General features: G+C 39.2%; 1 protein-coding gene across 1 annotated transcript; it reads right to left on the bottom strand.

Moving 5' to 3' along the window:
- Positions 1-445: 445 nt before the first annotated feature.
- LOC138362685 (ADP-ribosylation factor-like protein 3) lies at positions 446-23,267 on the bottom strand. Its single transcript, XM_069321115.1, has 5 exons — positions 23,155-23,267; positions 16,781-17,041; positions 8,202-8,289; positions 2,620-2,768; positions 446-1,531 (listed from the first exon to the last, which is right to left on the bottom strand). The coding sequence occupies exons 1-5, from the start codon at positions 23,155-23,157 to the stop codon at positions 1,490-1,492; spliced, it is 543 nt and encodes a 180-aa protein (XP_069177216.1). The 5' UTR covers positions 23,158-23,267; the 3' UTR covers positions 446-1,489.
- Between the last annotated feature and the right edge of the window lie 1,908 nt (positions 23,268-25,175).

The following is a 25,175-nucleotide window of genomic DNA, read 5'->3' as shown; positions in this document are numbered from 1 at the left end:
TTATTTGAAACCATGTATAAATTAGCTTCCATTACATATTTTTACAATACATTTCACCTGCTCATTTCCTTCACAAAATAAGTGTTTCCTTACACGGTACTCCCCTGGCTTATCCAAACTTCCAATCTCTATCTCCTTTAGGTTTGGTCCTACCAACTCAGAGCATGTATCTACCTTGTCAATGCATCTTGAAGGTTGTCATCAGGTCTTCTCTTTTTCAATCAATTTGAGGTTAAATTCTCATATCTCATGTTTCAGTTATGGGACCAGCTTTGTCATACACCATTGAAGCTCTCAATTTTCTTTGTGCCGAATGAGGTGTGTTTGAGCATAAACAAACGCTTGTACTATAAAACTCGGTAATTTCACATAGCCTTGTATTTTACTTATTTAGTAAAGTATACTTATATTTATAATATAACTTATGTTGTGTTAAATTAAATGCTTTCCCAGAATTTGGCTCATGATCTTCAAAGTCTCAGTAACAAAAATAAAAAGGATTTTATACACTTGGCTTCCAAGAGAAAAATAATTAATTACATATTACACTAACTAAAAATCTGTATAGGATATTTTCCCTTTGAATAGTTTCTAATCAAATTTCCTTGTCAATTTGTTTAAATTGGCAAAAGATGCCAAAAACGTTGATTTAAGCACAATTTCTCTTTGGGGTGCCACTATGGAAGGGTTCTGGAGTGCCAGTAAATTATCTACATACACTGACAATATTTAGAATTATAATTCATTAATTTTCACATCTTAAACTACAAATTTTGTCATTTTGTTGTGCATATCTGAAAAATTCTATACAACATACATGCAACAGACAAAGATTTCATAGCATTAATTTAGGTGCACCCTAATTTTAATGACAAAACTAAAATGGTCCACATGATATTGCCACACATTAACTTAGGTCTGTGTGAATAATATGGTGTTTGTGACTTGGTTCACCACCATTGAATGACGCCAAGCTATCAGATAAAAATCTATGCAAATATCCTGTCATTACTAATTTTAGTCATTTTAAAATTGAGTAAAGTAATTATAATTCATGCAACACCTTTTATCTAATTTCCTAAAATGTTAAAAGAATCTGGTGTAAAATATGTTTTGTGCTGCAATATTGGTGGTTCCTTGGGAAGGCTGCCATACATTTCTTGTATAATGTGTCTTGAATGACTTCATGTTATATAATGTTAAATATGCCTTTCGCATATTGTACGATACTGTAGTAGTATTTATCATAATGAAATAAAAATACCATACCATAATATGAAAACCCTAAAAAGTCACAGCTTGTAAGCAATAACAGTTGTCCAGTATTTTGTCCTACCTTGTGAGACGATTTTCCAGTTCATTTCCCATTAAAGTTCAAGATGTTCTAATTTAGTGTAAATAATATTTTAACCCTTTCTCAAATGAAATAACGACAAGTTTTTGCAGTGTTTGGACGGAATACATCGTTTGCTGATTGAAGTAAAAGGTCTCATTTCTTCTTCAGATTCTTACAAACCCAATCTAATCCATCCTGTAAAAGAACAATTAGTTATTTAAATGAATATTAATATAGCCAGATACAGCATACACTTTAATATAACAAAACACAAAATCTGAATAACTTTACTTGTCACTTGTTTGTTTTCAGTTTCAACAAAATAATAACACATACATACATGTAATATAACATACTGTATAGGCAATATAATAAATTTCTAGTTGCTTTGACACGTTTCTCCTTCCAAATATGACACTGTATACCACATGATTAAGACATTTTTAATTTCATTCACATATGCAAGTTTTTGAATAAAGAAACAAGGTGAGAAACCACCACACTAGCACAACCACCATTCCAATACATTAACCATTTAAAACAAAAGTCAAGTGCTGTGCTGTACACTTTAGAAATGTAAAAGTATATTACATATTGTTTCACTTCCCCCCTTCTTGCAAACTGCTAATAGTCTTGGCCACTTCCTCTTCCTATCATCACACTTACTCATCTACACTTTATACCTCTCATCTTATTCATTTATTTCAAAAGACAATACTATAATTATCCAAAAGAAGTATACTATGTTTCCACAGTACCAATTTCAAATATACAAATTTCCCACCTTCTTCCTGTGCTTCATCACCTTATCGATTACACATAATTGCATTTTGTTTATTCAATAATGATTAAAATCTACCATTTTACTTTACTCTCTTGTTTATTTTATCATATAACAAAGCATGTGGAATTCTTAAGCCAATTTTCAAATCTTCCTTTGAGTCTTCCCTCCTTGAAGTCATATTAAGACATCTGGGAAGGATTTTAAATGGGGCCAATCCATCAAGAAACAGAAATGGAAGCTCTTACTGGACACAGGGCATAACAGACATAAGTAGCAGTAGAAACTATTATAGCTGGCTATGGTTTGGCAATAATCATATTAAATATTGAATTATGTTTATTTTAACGTTTGAGAAAACCCAGATGTAATAGAAGAAATATTTATTTATGTTAGGGTAAGAACAAACTCTAAATCAACACCTAACTTTGACAATGCACTGTAATTTAATTTCTTTAAATTGCCACTATTACATGTACTGTACTACAAATATAATGCTTACTTTAACACCCTCTCCTGATGTTGCTGAGCAGGCCTGTATCTGCCACGTACGATCTCGAATGGTATGGAGCTGAAGACCTTCTGCTATCTCCGAGGCTGGTGCTGCATTAAACAGATCTTGTTTGTTGGCAAAAATTAAGACAGGTACACCTACAGAGAGAAAAAAGAAGTTTGTGAAATATCCTTTTGTACCTAGAGAAATTCACAAGCACAATAATGATAACTGTACAAGGGCTCTACTTGTTTTGCCTGAAAACAACAACTTCGGGCAATCAGTTGCTGACACTGAATCAATCACCAATGTGATTTTTAATATTCCAGTTTTAAAGCTTTCATACCATTACTGAATTTATGAGTGGACCATTCTGAGAACTGTCCCTTAAATGTTTAATGTGAGGAAACCGAGAAAAACCTGAATGATATTAATTGCAAGTCATATGTAAAATGCATTTAATAAATAACAATAATAATAATAAATAATAATTTAGGATTTAGATTTACTTGAGTTTCCATTCTTTCATAAAACTGGCACATGCTCTACCATCTTGAAATAAATACAACATATAAAAAGCTACATTTTATACTGCAAAATAGCAATGATCATGAGTTCCAGTAAAGATACAATATGACTTGAACTAAGACTTCAAACTCTGAACAGAGCCTTATGTTGAAACAGACATGGACAATCAAAAAGTTACATAATAATAATAATAGGCTTTTTCAGCAAATGACACCCCCTAACAGTAAGAGCTTAACTAATATGCAGGGATCCACAAGAATCACCAAAATCATTACAAGGCCTGATGTAAGAGGATTAAACAAATCAACCAAATATTTGGGTTACTAAACTTGCTACTCTTGAATACCATTACAGCTATCACAATTTAAACTCAATCCTTGTCTTGACAGGGAGCCAGTATCGTTCATACAAAAAAGTGAGAGGAATTCCCACTGGAAGTAAAAATACTAGTCTAGCTTCTCGATTCAGTATTGACTCGACACTTTGGCAGGCCCGGCGGGATACCCACATCACACTGAAAAATAGGCCAGGCATTGGCCGTGAGCACACAATCCAACGTTAAACTCTTTCACTAACTTTATACTTACTAATAAGAATGAGCAAAAATTAATTGTCGACAGCGTTGACGTCAAGTCCCGAACTGCGTGTATTGTTCTAATGACTACGTGAACATCATCATGACACCAAAGTATTTGAAGTCTTTAATAAGCATGTACTGTACTGTACTGTAATTTTGCAAACCCGCAATTATGAGATATAAAAAAATAATTCTAGGGGAAACAAAATAAATGGATGAGTACTATGATACTCTCCTATTAAGAAATTTTCTAAAGGCATAAAGATTACAAATACAAAAATTGCAGCCTTTAACAATCTGATTTGTGCCCCCTAAAAATGATAAAGAAATCCAGTAAACATCCATATCCTTAACCATAATGACAGGTCACAATCTAGCATTACCAAATCAGAAGTACCAAAACTGACAATGTGCAACCAACTAAGATTACCTTAATCAAAATATTTGTATAATCTACATTAATTTCAATTTTCAAGCAGTTATCAAAATACAAACACAAATAAAAAAAAAGTATTGAATACAATGAAACACCAATGGTATGGAATATAATGCCTTCAAGGAGCCCCGGTGGCTCCCTGAAGGTAACATACTGATTTTGTGCCAGACTACAAGGTGCTATCACTTGTGGAGAATGCAGTGGCACCCTCCAAATCCAGATCTCCCTATATCAGATCCCTATAAACAATGGACAAAATTCAGCCACGAGACCTTCCATCCAGATTCCAAATTATTAGGCAAATTTCCTGCAGATATCTTTTCAAATTTTTAGGTATTATTATGTTCTTTAATTGTTCAGTAGATTTCAAAATTTAGGTCACCAAAAATGTAATTTTGAAAATGTTATGAAATCACATCCTTAATTTATCACAAGTAACCAAGATACAGTATTTCAAAGAAAATACTGTTAGAGAGAAAATTTTGGGTGTGGTAAACTAGATGGGACTGGTTCATTCTAAGTCATGGACCTCCCTTAGATAAATAAGGTTCAAGGGGGCTGGATCCTGAGAATTACTTGCAATGAGAGACAAACATCTTAACACTTTCGCCCGGGCATGATGCAGCATTGCGTCATCCGTTTACTGTCGGTAATGCCGGGGATGACGCAGCACTACGTCATCCACTTTAAATAATCGCCAAAAATCAGGTTTTTATCCGATATTTTTGGGACTGGTTTTAAAATGAGTGCCGATGTCTTCCCATTTTCCTTGTTGCACCTTGTGGCCCGCAGGCAGCTCGGCACACGCCGTCGGCCCATTGTTTTCGCTCCACTGTTGTGACCAATGTCGCCTCCCCCTCGCATCTCAAACGTGTGAACATTTCGGCTATTTTCCGTGGCTATATTTCTTACTGCGGCTTTAGAAACTATCTACGCTTACTCCACGATGGATAGTGATCATGAACAAGGCCCTTCCAGGAAGAAAATTGCGAAAGAAAGGCTTGAAAAGGGCGGGAATTGGGAATGTAGCTGGAAGGCGTCTGAGCGCTCACTCGCGACTAACGCGTGGCCCGTCTTCAACTTGTCGGCAGTTGGAGCGTGACCAGGTTTTTTATTTTATATGCAAATGTTCCTCTAGAGAATTCTATTGCGAACCCATTGAGACCAAAATGAAAGACCTAGGACGAAAATTGAGGTGACCAGAGTGAAAATAGTGAAAACATTTTATTGTGTTTGCGCGCTCCTGCGTAACTCGTTCGCACTTTCTCTGTTTGCTGCGGGTAATTAGCCGGGCTTTTGGAATTTATATGCATTTAGTGCTGTATAGAATTCTATTGCGAACACAATGATACCAAATTTAATCTCGTAGGACGAGAATTAAGGTGACAAAGTTGAAGAGAGTATACACTTTTCAGAATTTACGCGCGCTCCCGCGACACCCTGGGACCCAAATCGCACAGTTGAGGGGTGGCGCGCGGGGTACGCCAAAGTGTTAAAGCGCTTTCTTTAGAAAGCTCTCTTAAAGATTCTCCTGATGGTTGTCCTTTATATGATAGAATAAAATAATTTTGCACAGTGAAATTTTCCCATAAATGTGGGGCAAACTAGGGTATGAATGCTTACTCCTTTAACCCTTAAACCGCGCATATTGAGGGGCCCGGAAGCGAAAAATATTTGAATTATGTAAAAAAAATAAAAAAAAATGTTAAATAAATCTCCAACCTATTGGCTTCAGTGTCATGAAACTTTCATCAAAATATTTTCAGAAATTATTCTTAGAAGAGTTTTAAAAAAACAACAACGTTTTGTTGATAAGGAAAACAGCTCCTATTAACTGGAACTGAGGAATAAAAGCACCTGTCTGATGCTCAAAGAAAAGGAATAGTAGTAAGTGTCCACAAAGTGGATATGCAGTTGGTGCCTTTATAGAAGTGCCGAGTAATACATAATAGCACAAATAATAATGAGTAACTATTTTATTATGTCCTACCTTGTTATATATGATATAAATTACATTGTCCAATGTTAATAAACAGTCTCCGTGGTGTAGTGGTAAGACACTCGCCTGGCGTTCCGCGAGCGCTTTGTCATGGGTTCGTATCCTGGCCTGGGAGGATTTACTGGGCGCAAATCCTTAACTGTAGCCTCTGTTTAACGCAACAGTAAAATGTGTACTTGGTTGTAACAACGATTCTTCGCGGCAGGGGATCGTATTCCAGGGACCTGCCCGAAACGCTACGCGTACTAGTGGCTCTACAAGATTGTAACAACTCTTGTATATATCGCAAAAAAAAAAAAAAAAAATATAGGTTACTTTCATCAATGTCCCAAAAATATTTTTTTTAGGGGATTTTTTTTTTTAAGATTTTAGTCTTTCTTCTCCTTTGTTTATTACCTGATTTTATTGTAACCTTTACATCCTGGAGAGTGCATGTGTTTCCCTAACTATGTGAAGATAGAATGAAATTGGTCAAGAAATAAATCAGTCAACTCTCAGAACTTGGGACTTTTTTTTTGGCTGATTTTTTCTCAGATTTCAAACTATTTTACACACAGAAATCACAATTGCGTGATGCATCAAATGAAGAAATCCACAAGGGCCGTGACGAGGATTCGAACCTGCATCCAAGAGCATCCCAGACGCTGCCTTAATCGACTGAGCTATGACATTGTCAGAAGGACCATGATTTGTGCCTCGGAGAGGCTACAGGATCCAGTAAGTTCAGTAGAACTTTGGCTTCAACTCCTTTTGACCATGTTGTAGCTCAGTCGATAAAGGCAGCGTCTGGGATGCTCTCGGATGCAGGTTCGAATCCTCATCACGGCCCTTGTGGATTTGTTCAAACTATTTTCTTTGTCTTTTTAGGTTGTTTTGATGATTAGGGACCATATTAGTGTTTTTTCACTTATATAAAGTATACCCTAAATATATCCTCTAAATCATTTGAATTATTATAATTATCCCTATATTTTGTGTTCTTTTTGGGGGGGTTATTTTTCTTTATTTCATTTCAACACACATTAACCTACAACTTTCACATATTCGAGTACGAATGCCAAACAATGTTTATTAAAACATTCTATTAAATTAACAAATTTAAACTACATTTATTCATTGTTGATAACTTCAACTTCAATTATCTCTGAAACTAGAGTTTGAACTTTGAGTGGCTTATAAAATTCCAGGTTTTCACCAATTCTCATTATTTTGACATTGCGTGCTCAGCTGTTTGTTCTACAATCCCTTCAGAATGGATTTTTCCATAAATTTTATACAATTGGAGTCATTTTTTTTTTTGTCTAAATTTGCCGCATATTTCAAACGCCATATTACCGATTTTTTTTTTTACAGTAAACTATACTGAAAACCTATATTCTAATTTAAGGAAAATGAAGATCATATGCTATTCTGAGAGAATAACACCACCAATTGAACAATTGCAATAGTTCATATTTTGTATTTCGATTTGAAAATCAAACGTTTTCAATATTCAATTTTAAAATTAATTTTGATTCTCTTGTTTTTTCAAGTTACGTTGTGATCATTTAGACATAGTTGGAGCATTTGCCTAGTTGATTATGCACAAAAAATTGGAGTGTTTGTGCAAGTTTTAAAAACTTGAGTTATGTCAAATCGTATATGTATGGTCTAAGGGTTAATACGGCTCAAATTATGTTTCTAACTTTTTTATACTTAATGTACCATTAGGAGACAGTTTGATGCCTTGGAAAAGCTACTGAGCATATTTTATTATGAAGTTTTAAGGTTTCTTTGGTAAAAACAAAGCTGGGTGAACCCGTACATATATAAACAAACTCCAAAAACCGAGGCAAACAAGTGTCGAATCAAATTTTTCGAAGAAATTGAGTACAAGAACCGAGAAATATGAAAACGGGCATACGAAAACTGAGGTTCCACTGTATTAGAAAATTCTATGTAAAGCAAATAATCTCTACATTATTCCACAATCTTTACACCAATTTATACTTGTACATATAATGTGGCTAATTAAAAAATTAAAACTAATAATCACCAACATAGATTCATACCTGCAAGTTTCTCTTCACTGAGAATCTCGCCTAGTTCTTGACCAGTCTCATCAAATCTTTTTCTATCACCGCTATCAATGACATAAATCTGAAAGTGGAAACACAGCAATGACATATATAACATCACATAAATCTGAAAGTGGAAACAACAATAATAATGCATATAACATCAATGTAATAAATCTGAAACATAACAGATTTACAATAGAGCAGATCAGAGTTACTGTAATGTCCTCAATAAAATTCTTAATACTATATCACACTAAATGGCCTTGGAAACCCTAGGATGTTGGGGATTAAACCGAGAGCGCATTCTCACTATTCACAATGGTGATTTACATTTCAGGTTACAAAGAAAAAGTAGTGCTACTTGGTGGCACACTATACCGTCTGCTTCCAAAACATCCATTAAATTTGTTATTTACTCATTCTTTCTTTCTGCTGAGCCACTTTTTTTCCTGCTTTATTAATTCCACTTTAGTACTTGTATATGCTTCCTGACAATCTACATTGTACACAAATATAACAGAACCATAGTAAGAGCTCATTTTCTTAAAGCAGACTGCAAACATCTGTAGTGTTCCGGTGCCCTCTCTCCCATATGCCGGATTTAAGAGTCATATCAGCTTACCATGGAGGTTTCCTGAGATTCAGGGAACCTTTTGATGTATGAAGTTACCAAAATGGGTACTTATTTGTGGAGAAATTTGCATTTATGTGATTGTAGGAAAGGGGGGAAAGTCGCACCCTAGGTACAACAAAATGGCGCCCTCGTACCTTCAAATCTGCCATTTTGTGTGCAACGCCAGACGGCTGGCGATTGGCTGGCTCAGGTCATATGATGCGATTGACCAATCAGAGCCCGACCCTGGGTCTGTGACATCACCGGGAGGCCTGGTTCATCGCCTACAGAGCACCAGGCGCTCAGAGATCTGCGACGCCTCATTGAGAGTGGACGTGCGCTGGTTGAGCTCTCGAGTTCCGAGGTCTAGGAGCCTCATTCACTGGGATTACACAGCCTGACAAGTTTATAGTGACTACTAAGGACTGCAGTGCTTTAGGGAAGTGCGAGGAGCCGAGTTCCAGCGTTATAAGAGCGCCGAGAGCTGATAGTCTTGGAAGGATCGAGGGAGTGTCTGTGGCAGGAGCAAGATGTCTCGCCGTCAGTGGAACTCCAAGGTGTGCAGAGCTGTTGTGATTGGATCACGCCCACTGGGAACTCGGAAGGAAGAAGACGCATCCTGACCCATGAGTGAGTGATCTTGGTGAAGGAGTGCCTGGGGGAAATGACGTATGCAGTGACGACTGGACGAGGCAGCGCCCCGTACTTCACTAAGGGAACAGATGAGGAGAGTCCTCATCTGTTCAGAGATGAGGAAAGTCCTCACGACGCCTATGGACTGATGACTCATCTGGAACGTCAAGAAACGACTAGAAGGACGGAGGAACCCCAGCGACCACAGGAGTCCAGGCGTCTGAAGGCAGGATATTGATAAGGTAGATAATTTTTCCCTCCCATATTTCCCTTGATGTTAGGCAAGACAGGCGTATTGTTATATCTAGGGATTTACTAGTGTGTTTCTAGGAGTCATAGTATTAGGTTGTGGGACAGCACATATATGTTATCTACTGCCTGGGGAAGACAGCGAGTGGTTTGAGTGGCTGACCTGTGGAGGAGTGTGGACCTACACTGACGGAGCCGCCCCCTTTCAGTGAGAGGCCAGTGGTCCATTTAAACTCGATCAGCTGATGCGAGTTGCCGGCGACCACCAGAGGAGCGCTGCTGTCACCATTATCATTCCTATACGAATATATATATATCTCATGTGTCTGTAATTTGCTAAAGAGACCCTGGGTTGGCAACACGATACAATATTTGAATGCTGGTACTGGCATTACACAGAAGGAGACCCCCGAGTTGGTGACACGATATTATATATGGTTTCTAGTGCTGGCATTACACTATATAGAACGAGGCTCTGGGCTGTAGATACGATATAGTTGAACCCATTGCATTGCTGGGACGCAGAGAAAATTACCCAGCTGGCGACCGGAAAGGAAGAGGTGGAATTGAGGTTACGGCCGAGAGTCTGGCAAAATTTTGCCACGCACAGGTGGGCAGGCCTGGTGGGGGAGTCACACATTGCAAGATTGAGCTTAAGCAGTGTGTGCTGGGCCTTCTCTCCCCCTTGGGTCCAAGGTCAAATAGTGGTGACCAGTCTTGAGGCATGACTTGGAGAGCTCCCTGGGGGTGGTATATGATACCCTAGTGGAGGGAGCAAAGACCCACTGCGTGGGGTTACACGATCAGTAGCATGATGGCCCGCTGTTTAACTGTAACCTCACGTAACACAAAGCCAAGGTGAGTGACGCGTGACAGTAGCAACTGCAATAAAGTAAATAAAGTTTTGAGCATAAAACATATGCTACAAGCAACAGCATCATCAAATCTATAACTAAGAGCAAGTTCACCACAACAAGGTTTACGCTGTACCATGAAGTTGTGACAAAGGAATAAACCTGTTCTCCTATAGGAACAGGTATAGGAGAATCTTGTATGCAAGGATATACTAATGTAAGAATGTCTGAAGCCAACAATTCTTGTCACACACTGAATCATGAGCAGCACCTTATGAACTTTTGGGATGTTAAGCTGATCATCTAAGAAGAATCATCATCAGAAAACAGAAGACAATGGAAGAAATCTGCAACCATCAAACACTACAACTCTTAATCATGGGCGATTTCCACCATGGAAAAATAGACTGGGAGAATGGAGACCCACACGATGGTACAGATAGATGGAGAGCTAAACTCTTGGAAGTGGCAACAAGGAACTTTCTGAGCCAGCACGTTAGGGAACCCACAAGAATGAGAGGCAATGACAAACCAGCTAGACTCTACCTGATATTCACCCTGAATGAGTCAGAAATAAGGGATGTCAAAGTTGAAGCCCCCATAGGAATGAGTGACCACAGTGTACTGACATTTGAGTACTTGGTGGAGGTAGGGATAACCTATCCAAGGATGGGATCGGAAGAGAAAACACTAAATTACCAAAGAGGAAAATATGACGAGACAAGGAACTTCCTAAGGGGAATACCATGGGAAATAGAACTTAGAGACAAGACTATACAGGATATGATGGATTATGTCACCCAGAAGTGCCAGGAAGCTGCAGACAGGTTTATCCTGGTCCAAAAGGAGAAAAACAAAAAGCAACAGAAGAATCCATGGTTCAACCAGAAATGTAAGGTAGCGAAGCAACTAAGTAAAAGAACATGGAGAAACTACAGATATAACAGAACACCAGAGAGCAGGAAGAGATGCCAGAGGGCCAGAAATGAGTACCTCAGAGTGAGGAGGGAAGCAGAGAGAGAGAGAATGAAAATTACATCGCGAGTAAAGCCAAGACCCAACCACAACTGCTCCATAGCCACATCAGGAGGAAAACAGCAGTGAGGGAACAGGTGATGAAACTGAGAAAAGGGAAGAACAGATACACACAACAATGACAAGGCAGTGTGTGAAGAACTCAACAAGAGATTCCAGGAGGTCTTCACAAAAGAACAAGGAGAAGCCCCTGCACTAAATGAGGAGGCAAACCATGCAACCTTGGAGGATTTTGACCTCACCAGTGATGAGGTCAAAAGTAATCTGTTGGAGCTGAATGTGACAAAGGCTGTTGGGCCTGACAGAATCTCACTAAGGATACTAAAGGAAGGTGCAGAAGCACTAAGTGTGCCACTCTCTATGGTGTATAACAGGTCACTGAAAACAGGAGACCTTCCGGAAAGTTGGAAGACAGCTAACGTAGTCCCAATATACAAGAAGGGTGACAGGCAAGAGGCACTGAACTACAGACCAGTTTCCCTAACTTGTATATCATGCAAGGTGATGGAGAAGATCGTGAGGAAAAGGCTCGTAGAGCATCTGGAGGGAAATAGCTTTGTAACACACCACCAACATGGGTTTAGAAATGGTAAATCGTGCCTCACAGGTTTAATAGAATTCTATGACCAGGCAACAAAAATTAGGCAAGAAAGAGAAGGGGTGAGCAGACTGCATTTTCTTGGACTGCCAGAAAGCTTTTGACACAGTTCCCCATAAAAGGCTGTTATAAAAGTTGAAGCAACAGACAGGAGTAAAAGGGAAGGTGCTCCAGTGGATAAGGGAATATTTAAGCAACAGGAAACAGCGAGTAACTGTGAGGGGAGGGGGGGGGGGGGGAATCGGAGTGGCGAGATGTCACCAGCGGAATTCCACAGGGCTTAGTACTTGGACCCATCCTGTTTCCGATATATGTAAACGATCTTCCGGAGGATATAGACTCATTCCTCTCAATGTTTGCTGATGATGCAAAAATTATGAGAAGAATCAAGACAGATGAAGATAGACAGGGACAACAGGATGACCTGGACAAACTGGAGGAATGGTCTAGAAAATGGCTGCTAAAGTTCAACTCAGAAGAGTATAAAGTATTGAAATTAGGCGAAGGGAGCAGAAGGATGAACACAAGGTACCATCTGAGACGTGAAATCCTGCAAGAGTCAAACATCGAGAAAGATCTGGGGGTTGATATCACATCGAACCTGTCCCCAGAGGCCCACATCAAAAAGATATCAGCGGCATATGATAGGTTGGCCAACATAAGAACTGCCTTTAGAAACTTGTGTAAGGAATCGTTCAGAACCCTGTATACCACTTATGTCAGACCAATCCTGGAATATGCAGCTCCAGCCTGGAGTCCATACCTAGTTAAACATAAGACAAAGTTAGAGAAGATTCAGCGGTATGCCACCACTCTCTCTTCGGAACTGAGAGAAATGAGCTACGATGAAAGGCTAAAGGAGGTGAACCTCACGTCCCTGGAAAACAGAGGAGTAAGGGGAGACATGATAACCACCTACAAAATTATCAGGGGAATTGACAGGGTTATCTTGAGGTTATCTTGAGATGATTTCGGGGCTTTAGTGTCCCCGCGGCCCGGTCCTCGACCAGGCCTCCACCCCCAGGAAGCAGCCCGTGACAGCTGACTAACTCCCAGGTACCTATTTACTGCTAGGTAACAGGGGCATTCAGAGTGAAAGAAACTTTGCCCATTTGTTTCTGCCTCGTGCGGGAATCGAACCCGCGCCACAGAATTACGAGTCCTGCGTGCTATCCACCAGGCTACGAGGCACCCCAGGGTAGACAAAGACAAAATCTTCAGCATGGGTGGAACACGAACAAAGGGGCACGGGTGGAAACTTAGTACCCAGATGAGCCACAGAGACGTTAGAAAGAATTATTTCAGTGTCAGAGTAGTTAATAGATTTAATGCACTAGGAAGTGATGTGGTGGAGGCTGACTTCATACACGGTTTCAAATATAAGTATGATAGAGCCCAGTAGGCTCATGAATCTGTACACCAGTTGATTGACAGTTGAGAGGCGGGACCAAAGAGACAAAGCTCAACCCCCGAAAGCACAACTAGGCAAGGACAACTATCAAACAAAAAGGAAAATTGTGTAGTGCTTGCTGTCGCTATCATTCTGACAATCCTTCTTAAAATCCCCCAAAAGTATTGTCTTAACCTTGTAGTTTTCACACACTTTACCAGCAATGTTAATTTAAAAACAAATTCCCTGCTAGTATGCCTTTGTGCCTTTTCTCCCAAAAACGCTGCCATAGCTGTATCTTTTAACGGTTTAAAAACTTACAAACTCTTCAATCAGCAGTTATTAATGAAGAGGCAAAAGCAGCAATCCCTACCCTACATAAGTGCATCCTATCCATTGCATACATTTCAGTACATCCGTACAAGTGTTCCTAGTTATATCACTAATAAATATCTTTTTTTTCTGTATTGCAAGAGCACAAGACATGTATAAATAAAATAACTGAAACATTGAATCATTTCACACATAACATACAACCATAAACTCTGAATTACAATAAATTACAAACAGCAAACATATCACATTACAGGTACAATACACACACGTTAAAATAAAATGCAACACTAAAAGCACTTGTATCACAGTACAGTATTGGCAATTACAATTATATGGAGTGTCTTATCTACAAACTTACAAAAGCACATTACATACATGTTACTTAGGCATGGTAAAAATGAAGATATTAAACAAAATACAGGGTACAAAACAATCAAATCTTCCTAGAGCGGGAAAGCAACATGTAAAGGATCTGGGAATAATGATGTCTGATGACCTAAAGTTTAAGTAGCATAACCAAGCAAATATAGCGTCAGCTAGAAAAATGACAGGAGGGATTACGAGAACCTTCAAATCCAGAGATCCCATCATAATGCTCATACTGTTCAAATTGCCTGTGCTGTCCTGCCTTGAGTACTGCTCCATACTCACTTCTCCCTTCAGAGCAGGAGAGATTGCTGAAATAGAGGGAATACACAGAACATATATGGCATGCATAGACACGATAAAGCACCTAAACTACTGGGATTGTTTTTAAACTCAAAATGTACTCACTAGAAAGGAGATAAGAGAGGTACCAGATATATATACATACACACACTCCACTTCCACGTACAGTACTACAAAAGGACGAGGTTCGTCTTTACCAATCAAGGGAACCCCTCCACCACACACCTTACTATCCGGCACTGGAGCACCACCAGACTCCCTCACACCTTAAACCACTTCAACAGCAGGTCATCAATGATACAACATGAGTGAGCACATCATGGTCTTCTGCCACAACCACACAAACATTTTTCCTCAGGAGACACCACCTCTATCATCATCTCCCACACTAATTTTCCCGCCGGCGAGTCCGTTCACCTCCCAAGTCAACCCGGTGGATTGACATCACGCACCAGGCAAAGCACCTCAATCGACCCCACAGGGCTGAGTATCTACCGGGACCCCATAAAAGGGTCCCGGTAGAACAGTTGTGTTCGTTCTCGACGCACAATCGAGAAATCCAGGTTCGAATCCCAGGCAGGACAGAAATGATTGGGTACATTTCCTTTCACTTAATGGGTCTGTTAACCTAGCAGTGAGTAGATACTCAGGAGTTAGTCTGCTTCTTGTGGGGTTGCATCCTGGGAAAGGTCAGTAATTCGGCCGGGGGGGAGGGGATTTCAATAAAAGCCAAAATGTGTATGAATTCACTCCGACTTCCTGTTCCCTGACAATGAATTATCTGTGCACTGTCCAGGCAAACTGAAGAACCAGCAACAGCACCAGGGCATACCACAGTAGGGGAACAGCCATAAGGACACCCCCAACGTCATCAGGATGGGCCTCAATTAGTCCAGCCATATCCTCCTGCAATTTTGACAGGTTACCACTTTCACATTCCCTCCAAGAGTCTACCACACCCTGTCTCCAGTGCAGGGTGTGGTGGACTGTAGTGATAAATGTTGTGACACTATAGGCATAACATTCACTACGACCGGGGCCGCCCGAGCACCATTAACATCGCCACCTATGCTACACGATGCCAGTAGGGAATCCTCACCAGGAGCTTGTGTACCAGTGCCAGACACACCATCCACCACCAGGTCACTATCCAATATGTCAGCAATCTTGAGAGCACCAGTATCGCCAAGTGGAGGAAAGTCTGTCTTACGGAAGATGATTACCAAGTCTGCCGTCTCCACTTGGCAGGCAGCAACAAGGCCAGGCAACCTGAAATATATCCTGGGCAGCCCAGCATAAACGCAGATTATGTTTGTGTGTGATAAACATAAATGGGTGTAAAGAGTTTGAGGCATAGAATGCTATGCCCCAAACTGATACCGAGGATGGAATATTCCTCTCTATCTCCATTCTCACAGTCCAGGTGCAAGTTAATAAGTGGCCTTTTGCATGGCCAAACGTAAACTTATTCCACCGGATACCTTCAACCTTGCCAACTAGCTGAGAACACAATCAAGCGAGCACCTTGTTTGATAGTTCAAATGGTGCATCACGCAACACCATAAATGTCACTGTCTTGCTGATGTTGGTAACACACACCTCAACTACACCATGAGGCAACAGCAACAACAACAACAACAACAAAAAAAAAAAAGACTTGTCGACCCATCTTGCCAGGAATGCCTTGAAAGCATCACATCTTGAATTTCACCATTATGCGTCCACTTCTCAGCTGTTGGACACCCAGGAGGTTATCCATAGCAACTCCGAGCTCATCAACATGCACAGTTCCCACCATAGAATAGAATCCACGTCAACTCTTGCAGAGAATTCCAGGCCTGCAGAAGCGAACCTCCTCAATGGAGAAATATAGGATCCCATGACCCTGCTCTACCTCCCTTATCAAGTAGGACACCTTAACAAATATCTAGTGCATTTACCTTGCAATATTTGTCAAGTCAGCAATTGAAACTAATTGTCACGTATGACAGAAATCCTCCTTTATTTCTGACTAATTCTATAGCCATCCTATAGTTTTGCATTAATGCCCCACTTTAATTTTATCTTCAATAATTTTCACCAGTACTAAATGCTGTACAAACATTTTATTTTAGGCATTACCAGCCATAAAACATTTCTGCTAACACTGAATAAGAATACCGTACCACAGAAGATTTTTGCATTCAAACCTACCAGTACATCAGTGTTTTCAAAATAATTTCTCCAATAGGGTCGAATCTTGCGCTGGCCACCAATGTCCCAAACATTAAGCTTAAACCCATCAGACTGGACAGACTTAATATTGAAGCCTTGTGTTGGAGTGGTTTGTGTTATATCCTCCGAGGCTAACTTCTTTAGCAACGTTGTTTTTCCTGCATTATCCAGACCAAGCAATAATATGCGCAAATCTTGATCTGGAGTTGACTTCAGTTTTCGGAGAAGAGACAGAAGACCCTGAAATTGATGAAAGGATTAACCAAATGCAAGTCATGAGATTCATCACCAGTTTATTAACTTATTGTACAATTATTCTGGCATTATCAAATGGATGAGTATATGCCAAGTCTTTACCAGCACTGCAACCGTGACAATATTTTGACAATACAGTATTAACTTCAACTCATTTATTTATTTAAACGAATAATATACAATATATATATATTTGATAATTATAAAACGTAAGTACTTGAGAATTTCTTGAAAATCCTATTATGGATAGTGCTCCAGGCATGATTAACCACTGCACAGCACACACCGTGATATCATGGGGAGTGTGCACACCCCAGCATATCACATTTGTTAGTACTGTACGTATATTCTAAGATTCAAAATTCCTGCAGGCACACGGGGCTCACATCCGATTCGTCCGGATTCTAGTAAACAGACACCATCTTAAAAGAACAAAAAATGTCTACATCCCTCCTGGCTGTGAGACCTCAATACTGCCAGAGCAACCAAGGCTGATGCATGCAGCTAGAGCTCACAGCACTGCTGTGCAGGTCGGGAGTCACAGCACCACTTAATAATGAATAAAATACTGCAATTATTTTGCAATGATAGTGTCATAAATAATCTTGACTGTGATAATGAGTATGTATAATGTTCAGATATCAGTGAACACAATGTTAGTTATAATGGTCACTGTTTGAGACGAGAGAGAGAGAGCACCTGCCAGTTTCATGCATCCACATATGAAATGACCTTATGCTCCTTTACTCTTGATATAGATATATAATATATATAGATATAATATATAGATATAATCTTGTAAAAATAGATTCATAATCAGGATTCAGTAATAGGAATACGATAATAGCAGTTCTGTGGCCAGTCTTGGCAGAATATTGAAAGCATTTTCTACATTCAGGGTGTCATCTGCTTGTATCGTGTGGCTCCATGCTGAGTTTTGATTTCATCACCACACCCACCAAAACTGTTTATAGGTTCGTTATGGTACATATAAATGTTAATACAGAAGATATGCATGTTGTTTGTATAAAGTTTAATAACAGAAAAGCTGTTTTACTGTTCAAATAATATAATATTTTAACTCAGTATGTGACATGAATACTGTGTATTTGACTACCAATATTCTACAGGTTTTGTGATACAAATAAAAATACTGACAGCCCAATGTATTATTACACTTGAAAAAACAATGGAAAAAACATTTACAATATGAAAAAAATACAAAATACTTAATGCATGCTGTTACAATGTAAACAAAATGCAGGACTAAGGTGAACTCTGATAACAGGTTATAAGTTTATTACATTCACCAGAAATGCTTAGTGGTTTGTAATGGTGTATAAAAATGTAGATAGTTATTTATAGTGTGTACATAGTGCAATAAGAAAAAAATAAATTTGTTTGTTCTAAAAATATAACAAGTGAGACTAAGATGCACACACCAAATTTTTGGGCATAGCAATGTTCTACACATTTATTTATATAAATATATACACACTTCTGCATTGAATATTATTATTCAGTTCATACTGTTGAATAATATTACAGCAAAAAACAAACAAAAACTATTCAGACATTGAAATAATTATATAAAATTATACTTGTATGTTTATTTATTTATATATACAAGAGTTCTTACATTCTTGTAAAGCCAATGTAACAGTGTTTCGGGCAGGTCCTTAATCCTAATTTTCCCAGAAATACGACCCACCAAATAATGACAAATAAAATAAGTACAGCGACGCCTCGATTAATGAGTTTAATTCTTTCCGGCACCAAGCTCGTCATGTGGAAACTTGTCTTGCGAAACAACAACAAAACTGTTGTCGGAGGTGTCAGAGAACCAGCGGGTACGCTCGTTAATCGAGCGAAAGCTCGTCAATCGAGACATTTTCTGCGAGTGGCTTGCTTGTCACTCGAAATGCTCGTAACTGGAGCCGCTCGTCACTCGAGGTTCCAATGTAACTGCAATTATTTTGCGATGACAGTGTCATAGATAATCTTGATTGTGATATAGAGTATGTATAACGTTCAGATATCAGTGAACACAATGTTAGTTATGAAGTTCATAGTGTGAGGCAAGAGAGACAGCACTTGCCAGTTTCATGCATCCACACTTCATGAAAAAGAGTGATCCCGGAATATGGCCCGCCAAATCGTTTAACAACCGGGTACTCATTCATTGCTGGGTGAACAGAGGCTACAGTAAAGGATTGGTGCCTGGTCAATCCTCCCCGGCCAGGATACGAACCCAGGCCAAAGTGCTCGCGAAGCGCTGGGTGAGTGTCTTACCACTGCGCCACGGGAACTTGGAGCTACTCGTAGGGCCATGGAGCTGGGGGCTACTGGCACCAGGTAAGTACTCACTCAATGCCTATAAATCACTCAACTTCACTTCTCTATCACAGCCAAAGTATGTCATGTACAATATTTTTTTATCGTTTCCCATGATTAGGGAATGCATTTTAACATTAAAAAGAAAAAAGTTTGTAAGGGGGGGATAATTTATTTTATGTGCACAGAGGACTTGTCATATTAAACTACAGTAGTGTCCAGTGCTGTGTTTAAAGCTACCTTTTTGTACATGTGTGGTAAATTTTTAATTTTCAGTACTGGGTATGTACATACTGTAGTATGTAACTACAATTCTTGGTAAAAGGTACAGTTACTCCTCCAAAATTTAAATCATACTGTTTTGACCAACTTAATTTCTCAAGAGGGGTTGCTAAGAGGGGCTAAGTGTCCCTGTGGCTCAGTCCTTGACCAGGCCTCCTTTTTGTTACACACCCCTAGAAAGCAGCCCATAGCAGCTGTCTAACTCCCAGGTACCTATTTACTGCTAGGTGAACAGGAATATCAGGGTGAAAGAAACTCTGCCCATTTGTTTCCGTTTTCACCGGGGATCGAACCTGGAACCTTAGAACTATGAATCCCAAGTGCTATTCACTCGGCCATCAGGCCCCGTCGGAGCTAGTGGGACTTTTTATCTAGCCATCCAAGAGCTAAATAAAAAATCTGGATCAACCTGTAGTTATATAGTACTGTATTGTATTATTATTATTCCAAGTATTACATAGTAGATTGGGATAAATACTGTACCTTAATGTGTAAAATATTTATTAAAAGACCCCAGACACAACTGCATTGCATCTATTTTGAAATATAATGGGGCCTCGACTTACGATGGTAATCCGTTCCCAGAGACGGATCGTAAGTCGAAATATCGTAAGTCGAAGCTATTTTTCCCATAAGAAATAAAGGGAATTGAATTAATCCGTTCCCCACCCTCCAAAATATTAACTTACAAATACAATTTATACTGAATACAATTTTGTTCTCTAACTACAATACAGTACAAATGTTTATCTTACCTTTATGGAGGACTCTTGATGGCGTATGGAAGATGGTGAGGAGAGGGGAGGAGAGGTGTTACTGTTTGGAAGGGGAGTCCCCTTCCATTATAACATCAGGCAGCGATGACTTTTCTGGGATACACTCTCTGGCATGTTTTGCCTGCACACCACTATGACCTGCTTGTGGCTCACTGCTTGCTTGTCTTACTAAGAATCTGTCTAAAAACACTTGTTTTTCCCTACATTTTAACACTTGTCTGTAATAAGACATCACATTGTCATTTAAAAGGTCAATGCAATGGCCTGCTACAGCTTTATCTGGGCGAGTTTTTTCAAAAAAACTTTGCAGTTCTTCCCATACTTCACACATTTTCCTAATGAGAAAGGGATATCCTCTACTGCCTCAACTCACAACTATTTTCTTAGGTTGAACCTTACCACTGACTTTCTGGGACCCATGGTGTGATATATAATAATCAGTTTTATGTTCAAAAAGCAAAAAATCACCACAAAAACGGAATTTCTTATAGGCGTGATTGTCACTAAGCGGGCAGATCTAGTAAACTGAGGCAGGTTGGCCCTCGTGACCGGGAACCATGCGCTCGGTCGACCCAAACATGTACCAACAAATATCGTTAGTTGACGACTATCATAAGTCGAGTCGCATTTTTCGATGAAATTTACATCGTAACTCGAAATTATCGTAAGTCGGGGCAATCGTAAGTCGAGGTGCCACTGTACTTGTACTGTACATGAAATTTCAGAACAACCTAATTCTAATGCAAATATTTCTATTTTTATTGATTATGAACTAATCAATACTGTATAGCTGCTGCAACACCAAATATTTTTGTAGTGGGTACGAAGGCCAGAGTACAGTAATCAGAGGCAATGTATTGGACTGGAGAAATGTTACGAGTGGCATACCACAGGGTTCAGGTCTTGCACCGATAATGTTCATTGTCTATATAAATGATCTACAAGATGGAATACAGAATTATATGAACATGTTTGCTGATGATGCTAAGATAATAGGGAAGATAAGAAACTTCGATGATTATCATGGCCTTCAAGAAATCCTGGACAAAATTAGTGTATAAAGCACCACTTGACAAATGGAATGGAATGTGAGTAAATGCCATGTTATGGAATGTGGAATAGGAGAACATAGACCCCACATAACCTATAAATTATGTGAGAAATCTTAAAAAAATTCTGATAAAGAGATCTAGGGGTGGTTTTAGATAGAAAACCATTACCTGAGGACCACAAAGAACTTTGTGCAAGGAGCCTATGCTACACTTTCTAATTCCGGAATTGCTTTTAAATACATGGATGGTGAAATACTACAGAAATTGTTCACAACTTTTGTTAGACCAAAGCACATATATGGGTTTGTTAGCACATCAACAAACTGAAAAAGGTGCAAAGACATGCAATTAAATGGCTCCCAGAACTGAAAGACGAGCTACAAGGCGAGGTTAGAGATATTAAATATGCCAAAACTAGAAGATAGAAGAAAAAGAGGCGATAAGATTACTATGTACAAAATAGTAACCGGAATCGATAAAATTGATTGGGCAGAATTCCTGAGACTAGGAACTTCAAAAACAAGAGGTCATATATTATAAACTAACTAAACAAAGCTGCCAAAGAAATATAAGAAAATTTACTTTTGCAAACGGAGCGGTATATGCTTGAAACAAGTTAGGTGAGAAAGTGGTGGAGGCCAAAACCATCAATACAGTAGTTTCAAAACGTTATACGACAGAGTGCTGGGAAGACAGGACACTATTAGCATAGCTTTCATCCTGTAACTACTGTACACTTAGATAATTACTTTGATAATTACAGTAACTGTAATCTGTAAATTAACTATACACTTCTGTTCACCCAACAGTGAATTGATACCTGGTTGTTAACCAATTTGGTAGGTCATATTTCAGGAAAAATTAAAAATTAAAGACCTGCCCAAAATGCTATGCGTGTTAGTGGCTTTACAAGAATGTATGAATTATTTTTAAAGAATTATATATTACAAATCTGTACAGTAATTTTAATAGGAAATAAAATATAAACATTAAATTATGATTGTGTTCAGCTGAGGAAATACTGCCACCAATTAATTTTTATTATCGAGAATACAGACTACTCCCTCTCTTCATATTTTAGATTTTTTACAATCGAATATTTACATTTTTTGTAGGTATTGAAGTAACTGACTACTAGTGTTTATTTAATGACACAGTTTTGTTTTATTAAGAAGGTGCACGCTTCTACAATGCAGACTGCATTGTAGAAGCATCCAAAACCTGTGCTGGCATTTAAATTATGAGATCTGCATCACTTGCACATTGTATGTAAAACACAAAATTGCATATATTTTTATTGGGTTAGGTCTGTTCAAAGGATAGTGATAACAGAGTCAATCCAAACTTTCTGCACAAAACTGGTACAAAACTAAAATTGTGCATAAAAATTCAGCTAGCAACAGTCCTTAGCTTAGAATTTCACTAAGCATTCACACCAAGTCTCAGGATGCACAGAAATGAACACAAACAAAGCCAGAAAAGATCAACAATTCAACACAATTGAAAATGTGGTGACAATTCCTAGGCAACCACACCAAACAAGTCAATAGCCATGTACAACCAGTGTGTGCCCAGACAAACACAGTCTAAAGTTACCTCACATAGTGACACACCTCCTAGCACACCAAAGTGTGGCCATCACTATTCCACTTACCATTTTTGTTACTGCCACTTAGTATGTGTGCAACTCCGGGATATATTCTGGAGGAGCCCCACGTCCCTCCCGGCGGCCTCTCCTGTCAACAATTCCCAATATTACCACACACCACAACCTACAACACCGCCAACAGTGTCTAAATATTTCACATATTTACTTAATACGTATGCTTTAATTCTATCTCTAAATTATTTTAGTTTAATAATATGATACTTGTATGCGTTTTATACAAAAAAGTAGATTATATTCCCAAAATTAAATACATATTTTTATTAAGGCTTTGGCAACACTTTTTGACGTCACAAATATTTGACAATCAATATATGTTTAATTTAGTAGACTGTAAATATTTTGTGATCTAGATTTCTTATTAATGCAATCTTCGTTCAAATAATAAACAATAAAGCTAATTATTTATATTAATTATATTTCATTTAACATTGAATGTAAGTCTACTACTCACTGACTTTCTCCCCTGATTCCATGTATGACCATCCTGTGAGATGGGAATATTAGATGAACTTACAGCTAGTTTTTTTTATCTACACTGTAATCTTTCATATAGAATATGGTAACAGCATATTGCTGTGTATATCTAAGCTTGTTAATAAAAAAAAGTTAATAAAATATATTTTGGTGTTTAAGGTAGTTTAGTTAGCAAGGTAAGCTATGTAAATTTATGATTTAAGCAAAACTGTACAGCATGGTTGACGGCGCCGGCCTTGCATCTGCTTGTAAGGTTCCTTCCTGCCACATGTGAGTCTCGTCCGGTACCCGTCTGCTAAGCGGAGATTTCGCTCATGCCATGCAGATAAGGGCAAATGCTGTAGCCACTCCGTCCAGAGCTGCTAGGAGTAGACCCGGGGCTTCTCTGCGATGCCTGCCGGAGACCAGGGACCCTGGGCCACATATCTCAGGCCTGCTATAAGACGCATGGGGCACGGGTCAAACGCCATGACGATATCACTTGGTTCGTGGCTGGCCGCCTGCGGCAAAGGTATTGTAGTGGAGAGGGACCTTCTGTAAGTCTGACATTGCTTACTAAGGTGACGAGGCCTTCACATTGGACACCTAGGTGTCTGTTGATAACTTCCCACTCTCCTGTCCACATCAGAGCAAGTGCGACATATGGCACCCCAGAGATCCTTTAAAAGGCGAGGGTATATACTGGTAAGCACAGCATCCGCCTCTTCTATAACCGTTAATCAGAGGGGGAGGAAGGAGAGTGCGCATGGATATTGGCATCACCAAGAGCGACCTTGAGAATTGCTTTGTGAAAGCTTTAACCTGCACATATTCCCTCTACAGAATATGGTCCAAATCTACACCAAGGGGCAGACCACCTTAATCCCAGGATCACCATGCAATAGGTGCATAAGGGTTAATATAGTCTTGCTGAGGCGAACCACAGCCAGGATAGCTGGTAGCTAACCACCTATTGGCAGAGTCGTCATCTAGAGTACCAATTCTTCAAATGGTTTCTCACAAAAGGGTGGATGACCTGGCTGGAGCCCACGAGTGGGTATGGCGACGGCCGGAGGGACCTCTTGTGAATACCTGACAACCCACCCGCTCCGGTGCCTTGCAAGGAGCTTCCGCTTTGAATTGTTTTCCATTTATTCTGCTGTCAAGTCACCATACCTGCCGCTTAGGCAGCATCTTAATAAAACTGTACTATCTAACTTAATGAGTTATAAAGGCATTATTAGTTTTCCTTCAAACTGGAAGCGTTATCGGAGATATAAACATGTGACATATCTCCCACCATGTGTTTGAAAACCCCTGATTGCACGTACCATCTAGAGGTAGAAGAAACCTTTGACTGCACATATCATCAAGAAGCATAAGAAACCCCTGACTGCACGAACCATTAAGAACCAGAAGAAACCCCTGACTGCACGTACCATCAAGAAGCAGAAGAAACCCCAAACCACGTACCATCAAGATGAAGAAATCCCTAACTGCATGTACCATCAAGAAGAAGAAAACCCTGACTGCAAGTACCATCAAGAAGAAGA

The sequence above is a fragment of the Procambarus clarkii genome, chromosome 9 (assembly GCF_040958095.1).
Source record: "Procambarus clarkii isolate CNS0578487 chromosome 9, FALCON_Pclarkii_2.0, whole genome shotgun sequence".
Lineage (NCBI taxonomy): Eukaryota > Metazoa > Arthropoda > Malacostraca > Decapoda > Cambaridae > Procambarus > Procambarus clarkii.
This window is presented reverse-complemented; position numbering and strand designations above follow the sequence as displayed.

Coding starts and splice junctions, on each gene's coding strand:
- LOC138362685 (XM_069321115.1), bottom strand. Junction 8,290..16,780: donor TTGAAAACACTGATGTACTG/GTAGGTTTGAAT, acceptor TTCCACTTTCAG/ATTTATGTCATTGATAGCGG. Junction 1,532..2,619: donor CATCAGGAGAGGGTGTTAAA/GTAAGCATTATA, acceptor GTTCTTTTACAG/GATGGATTAGATTGGGTTTG.